Raw genomic sequence first — 14,643 nt, 5'->3', positions numbered from 1 at the left:
GATAACACAGTGTGGAGTTGGAGGAACACAGCAGGCCAGGCAGCATTTCGGGACCTGAAACGTCAGCTTTCCTGCTCCTCTGATGCTGCCTGGCCTGCTGTGCTCCTCCAGCTCCACACTATGTTATCTCTGACTCCAGCATCGGCAGTTCTTATTGTCTCTTCTTAAACCGTTGTAGTCCATGTGGTGTAGGTGCATCCACAATGCTGTTAGCTAATGAGTTCCAAAATTTAGCCCTAGACAATCTAGGTAAACCCACCAATGGTTGGAAAAATGCATATAATGCTAAAGTTAGAAAAACATGCTGTTATGATTGTGAGGCTAGAGGAGGTGACAAAGATATGAGTGGTTCAGCCAGGATGGGATTTAGGCACAAAAATGAAAATGTTTCCTTTCAAAAAAAAGCCAAAGGCGCATACCAGAAGCCAATGCTAATTGACGAGCACAGGGAAGGTGGCAAGTAAAATTAACAGAAATGCTGAAGAACACAACGGGTTGGCAACGATGGTGAGGAAAGAAATAGTTAACATTTCAGACTTTTCACCAGGACGGTTCCAGGCCTGAAATATTAATTCCGATTCTCTCGCCACGGCTGCTTCCTGACCCATTGAGCATTTTCTGCTTTTTTTTTTAAAACTTCAGAATTTTTGTTTCTGTATTTGGACTTGAATGAGAATATAGCTAACTGAGTTTTATATTAACTCAAAAGGCGGGGAGGGGGGCAGAGAAAGGAGATAGGACGCTAGTCAGAAGTCTGCTGAAACAATATGGAGGAAGTAAATAGATGAACTTGTCCATTTGAGGCTCGATTAGGAATATAAACAACTTAGAGCCCCTCTATTGGGTCCCAGCCTGTAAGCGTCGATCAAGTACACACACCCAAATGTCAGACTGCTGCCGCTATTTCCACTGGCTCTGAGCTCCTAGAGCCAGCTCTTACCCCATTACTGCTCCTTTCACTTTCACTGTCACTGTCACTGGGGTGTTGCGGTAGATCCCAGTACATGTCCGTACACCCACAGACAAAGTGGGGTCCTTCGGGTACAGGCCCTGCCTGGGGTCCGCAGTCCTCTCCCCCAGCCGCGGGATCTCTGCTGTTGGAGGATCCTGAGGCCTGCTCCCCGGAGTCAGCCGAACTCACCTCGCAGCTGCGACACCACCTCCCTCAGGCCGTTCGCAAGGTTCCGCAACGGCAGCCGCAGATCATCGTTCGCCTCCAAGTCCATGCCCTCACACACAGCCGAAAGCAGCTCCTCCATCTTGACGCAGGCTCGGTGCCGGGGCGGGACCATGGGAACGGGGGCGGGGCCCGCTGTGGCAGGCAGGATCCGGCGGGGGAGGGGCGGGGCGATGGGCGGTGCGGCAGTGGGGCGGGGCTTAGGTGGTGGGCGGAGCCTGAGTGGAGGGGTCGTTACGGATGACGGGAAGGAGACGAGGGCAGGGCCAGAGGTAGGGCGGGGCCTGACTGGAAGAACGGGGATTGTGGGACGGGGACAGGAGACGTGGGTGGGGCCACGGTAGCTGTGACGGTGAAGGGAGTGGTCAGGCTCTTCATTGAAAAGCAGATGGTGAAAATCTGAAGTTTCTAATTCAAGCAGCATCTTGGTAAACCTCTTTTGCACCTCCTCCAAAGCCTCCACATTCTTCCTGTAATGTGGTGAATAGAATTAACCATAACACTCTAAATGTGGCCGAACCAAATTCTTAAAAAGTTGCAACATGACATCTTGACTCTTGTACTCAATTCTCCAACCAATAAAGGCAAGCATGCCATACGCCTTCTTTACCACCCTATCTACTTGTGTGGCTACTTTCGGGGAGCTATGGACTTGAACCCCAAGATCCTTCTATACATCAATGGTATTCAGAGTCCTGCCATTAACTGTATGCTTTTCGTTAACATTTGATCTCCAAAGCGCAGTACCTCGCACTTACCCAGATTAAACTCCATATGCCATTTATCCGCCCAAGTCTGCGATTGATCTATATCCTGCTGTATCCTTTGACAACCTTCTACACTACCCACAACTCCACTAATCTTTGTATCATCTGCAAACATAATAACCCACCCAACTACATAAGTCATTTATATGTATTAAAAAGAGCAGAGTTGCCAACACGGATCCCTGCAAAACTAGTCACGGACCTCCAGACTGGAAACCACCCCTCCACTACTACCCTCTGTCTTCTATGGCAAGCCAAGCCTGAATCCACACTGTCAAGTCACTGTGGATTCCATGCGTCTTAATCTTCTGGATGAGCCTACCATGAGGGACCTGGTCAAAAGCCTTACTAAAATCCGTGTAAAAAACATCCACTGCTCTACCCTCACCGATCACCTCCGTCACCTTCTCGAAAAATTCAATCAAGTTAGTAAGAAGTGACCTGCCTTGCACAAAGCCATGTTGAACAGAGAACATAGAACAGTACAGCACAGTACAGGCCCTTCGGACCACGATGTTGTGCCGAACTTTTACCCTAAACCTAAGGTCTATCTAACCTCCACCCCTACCTTATACTATCATCCAAATGCCTATCTAATAGCTGCTTAAATGCCCCTAATGAGGCCGACTCCACTACCCTCTCCGGCAATGCATTCCACGCCCCGACCACTCTCTGAGTAAAGAACCTACCTCTGACGTCTCCCCTATATCTACCTCCACTCACTTTAAAACTATGCCCCCTCATAATAGCTACCTCCACCCTAGGAAAAAGTCTCTGGCTGTCCACTGTATCAATACCTCTGATCATTTTGTACACCTCTATCAAGTCACCTCTCATCCTTCATCGTTCTAAAGAGAAAAGCCCTAACTCTCTCAACCTTTCCTCATAAGACCTTCCCTCCATTCCAGGCAACATCCTGGTAAATCTCCTCTGCAGCTTTTCCAACACTTCCGCATCCTTCCTGTAATGAGGCGACCAGAACTAGACACAATACTCCAAATGTGGCCAAACCAGGGTTTTGTATAGCTGGAGCATAACTTCACAGCTCTTGAACTCAATCCCTCTATTAATGAAAGCTAACACACTATACGCCTTCCTAACAACTCTATCCACCTGGGTGGCAGCTTTCAGGGAACTGTGGATATGAACCCCAAGATCCCTCTGCTCCTCCACACTGACAAGAATCTTTCCGTTAACCCTGTATTCTGCTTTCAAATTTGTCCTTCCAAAATGAATCACCTCACACTTTTCAGGGTTAAACTCCATCTGCCACTTCTCAGCCCATATCTGCATCCTATCAATGTCCCTTTGTAACCTAGAACAGCTCTCCGCATTATCCACAACTCGACCCACCTTCGTATCATCCACGAACTTACTAATCCACCCTTCCACTCCTACATCCAAATCATTTACAAAAATCACAAATAGAAGAGGACCCAGAACAGATCCTTGTGGTACACCACTCATAACTGAGCACCACGTTGAATATTTTCCGTCCACTACCACCCTTTGTATTCTAAGGGTCAGCCAATTCTGAATCCAATCTGCCACATTTTCCCTATCCCATGCCTCCTTACCTTCTGCATGAGCCTACCATGGGGAACCTTATCAAACGCCTTACTTAAATCCACTGCTCTACCTTCATCCACGTGTTTGGTCACCTCTTCAAAGGATTCAATAAGGTTTGTGAGGCATGATCTACCCCTCACAAATCAATGCTGACTATCATGAATCAAACTGTGCCTATCCAAGTGATCATAAATCCTATATCTCAGAGCCTTTTCCAATAATTTACCCACCACTGAAGTAAGACTAACTGGCCTGTAATTTCTGGGGTTATTCCTATTCCCTTTTTTGAACAAGGGAATGATGTTTGCCACTCTCCAATCTTCCGGTACTATACCCGTGGACAGTGAGGATGAAAAGATCATCGCCAAAGGCCCTGTGATCTCTTCCCTCGCTTCCCATTGAATCCCATCAGGCCCGGGGAACTTATCTATCTTCAAGTTCCTCAAAATTCCTAGTACATCTTCCTTACTAACATCCACCTCCTTTAGCCTCCTAGCCTGAATTGTAATTACCCTTCCCCCAATTATAAACCTTACCCTGCTGTGTGTACCTATCCTTTTCCATGACTATTGTAAAAGAAACAGCGTTATGATCGCTACCGCCAAAATGCCCTCCTACCAACAGGTCTAACACTTGGCCCGGTTCATTGCCAAGCACCAAATCCAAAGTGGCCTCTCCTCGTGTTGGTCTATCTACATACTGTGTCAGGAATCCTTCCTGAACCCACTGGACAAAATTCGCTCCATCTAAACTATTACAACTAAAAAGTTTCCAATCAATTTTTGGAAAGTTGAAGTCACCCATGACTACAGCCCTGTGACTTCTGCACCTTTCCAGTATCTGCCTCCCAATCCGCTCCTCCTCTTCTCTGCAACTATTAGGGAGTCTGTAAAAAACCCCAACAAAGTGACTGCTCCTTTCTTGTTCCTGACCTCAACCCAAACTGACTCTGTAGACATATCATTCTCGAACAGCCTTTCAGTAGCTGCTATACTAGCCCTGACTAGCAATGCCACTCCCCCACCTCTTTTACCACCCTCCCTATTTCTTTCAAAGCATCTAAATCCCAGAACTTTCAACAACCATTCCTGTCCCTGAGTTAGCGAAGGTTCTGACTGTCTCTAACTAGGCCATGCTTTTCCAAATGCATGTAAATCCTATCCCTAAGAATTCTCTCCAATTGCTTCCCAACCACTGGTCTGTAGTTTCCTGGATTATCCCGAGTTCCTTTTTTGAACAGAGGAACAACATTAGCTACTCTGGGACCTTTCCAGTGGCTAGCGAGGATACAAAGATCTTGGCCAAGATCCCAGAAATCTCCTCTCTTGCCTCTCTCAATAACCTGGAGCAGATACCATTGGGCCCAGCGGCTTAACCACTTTAATACTCTTCAATAGAACCAACACCATTACTTTCTTGATCTCAAAATGCCCTAGCATTGATGCTGTAAAAACAACCACAGTGCAATGGGAATTTTGAGCCCAGCAAGCCACTCCAGTTAGTTTACCAAGGCCAAAAATATCATTTGATGCGCATTTTGTGCATCGTAAATCAAACAGCAGCACAATAACACTGAAAACTTTATTCAAGCATAACCCACAAAAATAACTATCTTACCCACCACCATTAAGCATACCTTGAGTTGGTGCGCACATCAAAGTGGCCTTGGTCTGCCCACTGCACCTTGGCACTGGAGGTGGGCGAGGGACATTCTCAGCTTGCACTTGGTGGCATTATGTTGTCTTCACCTGTCACTGAAGATTTGTAGAAGCTCCAGCATCAGGGAGATGGTAAGCCTAGATACATCTTGGGCAAAGGACTTGTATCTCTGTATGCCCCAAAAAATGCGTAAGACTGTTATTGTTTCCACACTACTTTCCTCACGCTCCCACAACAAATCCGAAGACTGAGGGCTCAGTTCCTTGAGTCAAATCTTCAATTTTTTGTTTCAGATGTTTGTACTTCTAAGTCTTCTTGGTCCATGCCCTGTCCAAGGACTTCTGGTCATCTTCAAAAAGGAACCCTGCGTACCTGGAATCCTACACCCACCCATATGGCACTATACCCTATCAGTACCCTAACATCACACTTACCTTATATAATTATAATTGGAAAACAGCTGTCAAATGGCTGTCACGACCTCCAAATTTCAGAATAAAGCAGCTGACTGCTGTAAAAGGGAAACATGATTCTATGCTACTGTTAAACCATCGTAACAGAAGCACAGCTCTGCATTTCTGAGGGAATACCGAGCAGAATCATTTCTCAAAAACATGGAGATCTCTTCTTTCATAAAAAGTCTGCAGGGATCACTTGGGTATGAGACGATCCACCACCAACAACTACAGTAATCTTCCGTTGAGTTTAGCATGAGTCTAACCAGTGAAGAATTTTCCCTCTCCCTCTCATTTGGCTAGCTAGGACTCATTGATGCCACATTTACTCTTTGATATCAAGGGCAGCCACTCTTACCTCACCTCTTGGGGTTGGCTGCTTTGTCCATAGGCAGTAATGAGGATGGGAGCGGAGTGGCACTGACAGAACAAAACTGGACTCGGATGAGCAAATTGAATAAGCGCTGCTTGAAAGCACAATAGGAGACTCCTTCCATCACTTGGCTAATGTTTAACATGAGCCTGATTAGGCTGCTTACTACTTAATAAAGCAATTGTCTGGATTGGATTTGACCTGTGTTTTGTGAACAGGATATTCCTGAGTAATTTGCCTGATTTTCCAGCAGATGCTGGTGTTGCAACTGTGCTGGAAAACAGAGTTAGGGTCCCACTAGTTTTATAGAGAACAAATCATCAGTGCCACTGCTGGATTGTTGACAGGGCCCATGGCTTTACAGCTTCCAGTTTTGTGGCAAGCAAAACCTTCGTCAAACAGGCGGATTTTATAGTGATTCTTAAAAAAGAAAGTAATTAGTTTTTGTTATGGAGAGAAATTTGGATTTAGGAACATAATTTGCCAGGTCTCTTAAGTTATACATATTCTGGTTCACACTTAGACTGTGGCCAGTTTTTCTGATGTATTAAGTTTACGGGGTGTATGAAGTTTATGAAGACAATGACGTGAGTCTTCTTATAATTAAGCATTTTTAATTGCAGTTTTTTAAATAGATGTTAAACAATCAAGTCTGACAGCTTGAAGTTACTGAAGGGGTAGAAAAATACAGAGCTAGGTCAAATCAATGTATAAATGGAAGATGGACCCACATTTGCAACTAGTATCACCTAAGCGCAACAACAGAAGATTTCCATTTGCTTGTTGGGCCTTCAATCATAATTATTTAACTTCCCACACTTTTGCTTTCACCTCTTGTCTCTCGGAATCAAAATAGATTTCATCTACTGACCACCTCACTGGCTTCACCATTCAATAGAGCTTCCTCCACCATGTCCTCCACATCCAGCATTTTACCTTCAAACTTTTCTTCTTGATAACTCTGCAAATTTTCTTTCCTTCATACAATTAAACACTTTCTTTTCCAAGCCTCAATTGAATCACATCTAATACTTGCAGTGCAGAATATTTCAGCTCATAACCATCTGCTACATAAAAAATACCTCACATCACAATAGTAAATTTGCTTTTCATCTTAAATCAGTATCCTCTGAGTTTCGGCTCCATTGCCAATAAAAGTTTCTCCCTTGCTGCTTGCCTCAGACTACTCGTGATTTGGAAACCTTCTACTGAATCCCTGCATCTTTTCTCCAAGAACAGCAGAGCCAGCTTCTCCATTGAATCCACATAGCTAATGTTCTTCATCCCTGGAATTATTTTACACCATCTCTAATATCTTACATCTTTCCCAAAGTGTGGCGCCCAGAATGGGTTACGATATTCCACTTAAGGCTGAACCAGGGTTTCTTACAGATTGATAATATCTTCCCTTCATTTTTTTTGCTTAACCTATTTATAAATTCCAGGATTCTACATGCATTCCTACATGCCCTGTAATGTTCAAAGATTTGTGCAAAAATATCCTAGGATTCCTCTACTTTTGTGGTCCCTTCTGATTTGCCCCCCTTATTTTGTAGCTCCTTTCCTTAGCCTCCCTACCAAAATGAATGGCTTTATACTTCTATATATTAAATCCACATGTTCCACCAACCTACTTAAACCCTGTTAATGTTTATCACTATCCTCCTGACAGTACGATCTTTTGCCCAATATGGGAATGTACTTCAGTTGTAACTAAACTATTTCCTCGGTGCACACAGCCAAGCCCATTGTTCTTTTAGAACTCTGCTGGTCATTTTTTATTCAAAATTTTCTTGGCCACATCTATTCCAACCCATTGAAGTTGGTCAACTACTCCAATTCATTATTTTTACTTTGGATTGCTGATTGACATTTTCCATAAATGTTCTACACCTTATAATCCAACCATCCATCTTCCCTAAATGTTCCTGCATTGACACTTGATTTGTTTGCCACAGAATTCCCCAGAACAAAATTCAATCATGTGTTTTATCTCATTGCACCATGTACTTACTCATCTAGAAAATTCTCCTGATCATACTTCATAAACACTTCACCCTCTCTTCCATTTACACTACTAATGTCCTAGCATATATCAGGATAAATAAAATCTTCTGTTATAACTACTTTGTAGTTTTTGCACTTCTCTGTAATTCCCATGCACATTTATTTCTTTATATTATTCCCATGACCAACGGAATAAACAAAATAATTTAGTGGTCCCTCTAATTATTACTTAGTATAACCAGCTAGGTTCTGTCCATGGTCCTCAAGGACATCCTCTTATAATATATAATATTATCCTTAATCAGCGCTACTAACCAACCTCCTTTCTTTCCTTCCCTACCTTTCCTGAACAACTTATCCAGGAAGATTGAGCACAAATTTCCACCCTTTCTCAAGCCAGTACTACTGTAACATTTATATTCTGTTGTGACCTCCAAACTGGTTCCAAAGTCCCAGCAATTGTCTCATTTAATTCAAGACAAATTGAAATATTTTAGGATAGGGGGAATGGGACATCTGACCAGTTCTGCCCAAGGTGTGCCTATGTAACTTAATATGAGTTGTGATGAAGAGTCACTGGACTCAAAATATTAACTCTGCTTTCTCCACACAGGTGCTGCCAGATCTGCTGAGTTTTGCCAGTGATTTCTGCTTTTAACTTAATACAAAGTATGCTTGGACACAAGACATGTGACCTGGCTGTCATTGGGTCAGGGGCCCAGAATAAAACTTATTGAAAATAAACTGCAAGTTAGGATACCTTATCATAGAATGTTCTTGATGTTTGAAGATTTCAGATGCACTTTGACTAAGAGTTTTTTGGGAAGAAGAATATGTGTTGCTCCGCCAGGAAAGAGAAAATGACTCCTTTTCAACCAATATATTAAAAAAAACAGTGACTGTGAAGAGTTAATGATCATGGAACCCCCTTTCAATGGAAATCTATTTGATAATTTTCAACAGTGGTAATGAAGAGTATTTTGTTTAAAAAGATACAGGAAGACTCACCCTGATGAACTAAAGAAGTGTCAAGTGGAGCTTTATTCTTCAAGGTCAAGACTACATGTTTTTAGAGAGTACAATGTAATGTGTACATGCAAAGTGGTATTTTTAGTTGTGTTAAGAAGTTGTTCATGAACATTTTTCCTACAGAAGTGTATGAGTTGCCTATTAAGTAATTTTTAATCCAAGTATTAATGATATTAGTATGTTTGTTACTGTCAAAGTCTTATCAAAGGAAATCTCGTCAGCTGATCCTAAGACTTAGTCATTGGAAAATTCATATCTCTTTTTAAAAGTTATCAATCTGTACAATGATTAAGACAATCTCCACTTGGCTATCTGTACTTGCTGCCGATCAACCTTATTTCCCACACTCCTCACATTCACATATATGCACAGTAAACTTAATTTAGACCTTATTTTATTCCTTCTAAGTCTGACTCTAGCTAAAACCATAGAGTTTCCTACTCTGACTCTACTTGTGTCACACAGTTCTCAACATACCTTTTTCTTTTCTTGCTGATATTTCCTAGTTTCCATACCTCCATCAGGATTGTTTAAACCGTCCCCACAAGCACTAACAAATCTCCCTTCAAAGACATAGCTCTGAGCAGGTGCAATTTGACTGACACATATAGAGTCTCATCTACCTCCAAACTAGTCCCAAAGTCCCAGGTATTAAAGCCTTCCTTCCTGCACCATTGCTTCATGTGTTTTATCCCCTTATTTCTATACTTGCCCTCACATGTGATACTGGGAATAACTTGAAGATTAGTCCCTTTCATATCCAGTTCGCTAGTTTCTTCTCTAGCTCACTAATCTACAGGACATCACTGTTATTTTTACCTGTGTTTTTGGCACCAATATGGGTACAACCATTGGGTGTTCAACTTCCTCTCTCAAATGTGGCCTGCGGCCATTCACTGACATCCTTAATCCAAGCACCAGGAAACAATATGCCATTCTGGAGTCAAGTCTGTGACTAGCAAATGCCTGCCTGTTCTCTTAACTGATAGATTTCCAATAAATACTACTGCATCCCAGTCTTTCTTCACTCCCCCACTTTCCCAACCACATGTATAGCTGGGTCAGTCATGGTAACATGGACTTTGGTCTGGTGTATCATCACCAGAAAATCATCATTCCTAATAAGATTCAGAACAAATGGTATAATTTTATAAACTGGATAATAGGGGACCGATCACACATTATACATTCCTCCTAATTTCCATATGTATTTATTTAGCAGTCTCTCTGCTTGTTTATAAAATTGTAGAGTCATACAACACGGAAACAGACCTTTTGGTCCAACCAGTCCATGCCGACCATAATGCCAAACTAAACTAGTCCCACCTGCCTGTGCTTGGCACATATCCCTCCAAACCTTTCCTATTCATGTACATATCCAAATATTTTTTAAACATTGTAACTGTTTCCACATGCATCACCTCCTCTGAAAGATTATTCCACACATGAACCGCTCTCTGTGTTAAAAAAAAAGAGTTGCCTCCCCTTTCTAAATCTTTCTCCTCTCACTTTAAACATGTGCCCCCTAATTGTGAAATCCAAAACACTGGGAAAAGACATCTGCCATTCACCTTACCTGTACTGCTCATGATTTTAAAGACCTCTATAAGGTCACCCCTCAACGTCCTCTGCTCCAGTGTAAAAGACCCAGCCTGTCTAGCATCTTCCTGTAATGCAAATCTTCCATTCCCGGCAACATCCTGGTAAATCTTTTCTGCACCCTCTCTAACTTGATAATATCCTTTTTATGTTGGGTTGTCATTTGTTTTTTTCTTTTTTAAAGCTTCCAGAATAACCACCAAAAGATTATGTGGTTGGTCTATGGTTGTTACCATATGAGAAGAGTATTATTTATGGCATAGCATGTCATTTCGTTTGTAGTTTACATTCCATTTTAATTTTCTTTGTCCAGTTCAGATGTAAGTCATGCTAAGAGCTTGGCTTCTGAAAGACTAGGAATAAAGAGGTCATTCTCACGTTGGCAACCTGAGACAAGTAGGGAACTACAAAGATCAGTACTTGGGCACAAGCTGTTCATAATATATATCAATGATTTGAATATAGGGACCAAATGTAGTATTACCCAAATTTGCAGATGATATGAACCTAAGCAGGAATTTGTGTTGTGAGGGAGATATAAAGTTTTTTCAGAAGGATATGGACAGGTTTAGCGAGTGAGCACAAACATGGAAGATGGAATATAATGTGGAAAAATTAAAGATTCTCCACTTTCATAGGAACAAATGTGCAGAGCTTGTTTCTAAATGGTGAGAAGTTGGAAAGTTTAGATGAACAAAGGAACTTGGGTGTCCTCATTATTAAGTCACAGATGGCTAACTTGAAGGTAAAGCAAGCTTCAGGAAGGTTAATTAGCTGTTAGTCTTTATTGCAAGAGGATTTGAATACAGGACATGAAATATTGCTTCAATTACATAGACCTTGTTTAGATCATATCTGGAGTAGTGTGAGCAATTTTGGTCTCCTTACTTCAAGAAGAACATTATTGCTAGAGAGGGAGTGAAAAAGGGTTCCCTAGACTTGTTTCAGAAATGGTGGAACTGTCCTATGAAGGGAGATTGGGCAAACTCTGTATCCTGTATTCTCCGCAGTCTCAAAGAATGGGAGGCAATCTCATTGAAATCTACAAAATATTTAAAGGGATGGACACTGTAGATGCAGGTGAGAAGTTTCCCGTGGTTGGTGAGTTCAAAACCACAAGCACTACTTAAAAATTGGGATTGACTATTAGGACTGAAACGTGAAGATTTGTTTTACCCAGAGTGTTGTGAATCTTTGGAATTCTTTACCACAGAGAATATGGAAGCTCAGTCATTGAATATGTTTAGAAATTGATTTCTGATTACCAATGGCATATAGGGCTATGTTGAAAGCAAACTGATTTAGTCTGTAATTTGCTATCTCCACAGAGAATTAGGGAACCATTTGTGTACTACCTATCTACAATATCTTGACAACATTGCCAAGCCTGGGGTAAGCGGGTGGTTTCCCACAAAGAGCCAAACTGGAGCCATTTTGGATAAATTCCAGTTCTAGAAAGGTGAAGATAAGGAAGCCAGCCAGAATGTTGGAGAAATTAAGGCAGATTTGCAAACTGCTGCCTAGACATAGCAGTGAAATTCTGTAAGAGTATTATGATGCAAGGATAGCAAGCCAGATCAAATCAGGCCTAATAACACTGGATTTGTAACACAGTGAAATTAAAACATTCAATGACCCTCAAAATTGCTCAAATGTTTTTAACCAGACTTCACAAATACCTGATCTTGGACACCAAATTTATAACTTAAACAAAAATTAACAATTTATTCTTTAAAATGTAACTTGAGCAGATGACAGCTAAACTATGGCCTAACCGCAATTTTCTTTGATCACAAACCTCCACTCATGTACGAACAGACAGACACAGTTAAGAGATTTTTCTTTAATACAAAAGGATCATAAGTTCTGTTCGATAGCCATTTCAATGTTGAATATCAACCTTCATGAAATCCAATGGGTTATATTACAGACATATAGCATTGTATTTTGCTTGAATTCTGAATTCACTTGTCAATTTAAACAATTTCTGAAGACCTCCACAGACTTTTATCGATTTGTTGTAGATTGGAGTTCTTTTCTCAGGACTTTTAACACGTTGATAACAGGAGAATAACTAAAGAGAGCAAAATCAAAACAATCCAGTTCTGCAGCTTCTAAGTCAACACTGCCTCCTGCCCAAAAATCCAGTTAGAACCAGTTCACACCTTGGTTTCTCTTTCTTTTCCAACATTCTCTGTGATTGGCTGGTTGATTGACCAATTCAACATTCAACCAGCTGCCAGTCACTGAGCATAATATCTCAGTGCCGAAATGTCTACAGTGTCTTCAGAGCAGTAATTAATCTGCTTTCTTTCCCAACCAGTTCCCAAAAGCAAACATCAGCCTTTTGTTCTGTCCTTTCTTTAGAAACAAACAAGCTGCTTTTTCAAAATAGAAGAAAAATAATGATAGTCTCAACAATATTTCAACAGAATAAAAATTACATAATGGATATGGTCTATCCAACATGCTAGGCTTGACAGCAAGTTGAAAGTCTATGTTAATGTGGCCAAATGTCAGATAGGTGGATGTCAGCGTTTTGGCCACAAGGTTTTAAAGTGAGTGAAGTTACCAAAATGCAGATTAAGTGTTCAGGGATAACAAGCATGGTATGGTTGTTTGGTTCAATTCCAAGATTGCCTGTGGCTCTGACTAAGGAGTCAGAAAAAGGAAAAAAAATCAATAACAAAGAAATAGAGTTTTTCATAGGAACTGAAAGCAATGGCTTTTATTTCCAGACGTTAGAGGAATTTCTCATTTATCTAAAGTTAGTCAGCCAGCTTGACAGCACAGAATTACGTCTGACAGTGATGGAAGTGATAACACAGGGAGTTGCTTACTAACATTCAAAGGTTGGTCCAGGGCTGATAACATTTTCTTAGAAATTCATTTGTGGGATATGGGTGTTGCTGACAAATCCAACATTTATTACCCATCCACAGTTGTCCTTGATAAGGAGACAGTGAGCCACCTTCTTCAACTGCTAAATCCCAAATGGTATTGGGAATTTTAGGATTTGAGCCAATGGTGATATATTTCCAAGTCAGGATTATGGGTACATGAAGGAGAAATTGCAGGAGGTGATGTTTCCACGCACTTGCTGTCTTTGTCTTTCTGGTATCATATATTCGGGAGGTGTTTTGAAGAAGACTTACTAATTTGTGGCAATGTACATTGTAGCTACTATATACTGTAGTTAAAGTGTGGGTGGGGGGATATACAAGCTGGCTGTTTAATTATTTCTGCGTGGCATCAAGCTGCTGCATTCATCCAGTCAAACAGAGGGTATTCCATCACACATTAATGATGAAAAAGCTTTGAGAAATCAAAAGGGGTGTTACTTGTGCAGAATTCCCAGCATCTGATATGCCTTGTAACCACAGTATATATACACGGCTGGTCCAGGTAAGTTTTAGTCAATGGTGACATTCAGAATGTTGTAGGTACAGAATTTAGGGCTGATAACGTCATTGAATGTCAAGAGGAGGTAGTGACACTCTTTTCACAGAAATAGTCGTTGCCTGACAAATGAGGCATATTGTTATGTTCTAGTAATCAATCTACACCTGAAAGCTGTACAGGTCTCATTGCATTTGGATATGGACAGGTTTGTTATCTGAGGACTTGTGAATAGTATTGGACATTTTATGGTCATCAGTGGACATCTCCACTTTTGACCTTATGATGAAGGGATAGCCTCTCATTGATGAAATAGAGAAGTCTTTGGACCACAATGAAAGGTATCTAACAGCCAGTCATTTTCTTCCATGCAAGGTATGACTTTAAACAGTGGAGAGTTTCCCCCGATTCCCATTGACTTCAGTTTTACTAGGGCTCCTTGATGCCACATTCAGTCAAAATGCTGCTTTGATATCAAGGTTAATCATCTCTCATCAGCTCTGGAATTCAGCACTTTGGCCATGTTTAGAGAAGAGCTGTAATGGGATGACAAGCTGAGCGTCTCTTGGAGAACCTAAACTAAGCATCAGTGAGCAGTTATTGCTGAGC

At 41.5% G+C, this 14,643-nt stretch overlaps 1 protein-coding gene across 1 annotated transcript in view; it reads right to left on the bottom strand.

Annotated features, from left to right (window-relative positions):
* Nucleotides 1-1,306, bottom strand: part of ccndbp1 (cyclin D-type binding-protein 1) — a 28,610-nt gene extending 27,304 nt beyond the window's left edge. The window contains exon 1 of the mRNA XM_048608135.1: nucleotides 1,142-1,306. Coding sequence (XP_048464092.1) covers nucleotides 1,142-1,292 — 151 coding nt within the window. The 5' untranslated portion in view covers nucleotides 1,293-1,306. The remainder of the gene's footprint in view (nucleotides 1-1,141) is intronic.
* Between the last annotated feature and the right edge of the window lie 13,337 nt (nucleotides 1,307-14,643).

The sequence above is a fragment of the Rhincodon typus genome, chromosome 19 (assembly GCF_021869965.1).
Source record: "Rhincodon typus isolate 14 chromosome 19, sRhiTyp1.1, whole genome shotgun sequence".
Classification (NCBI taxonomy): Eukaryota; Metazoa; Chordata; class Chondrichthyes; order Orectolobiformes; family Rhincodontidae; genus Rhincodon; species Rhincodon typus.
The sequence above is the reverse complement of the archived record's forward strand: the minus strand, read 5'-3'. Positions and strand labels throughout refer to the sequence as shown.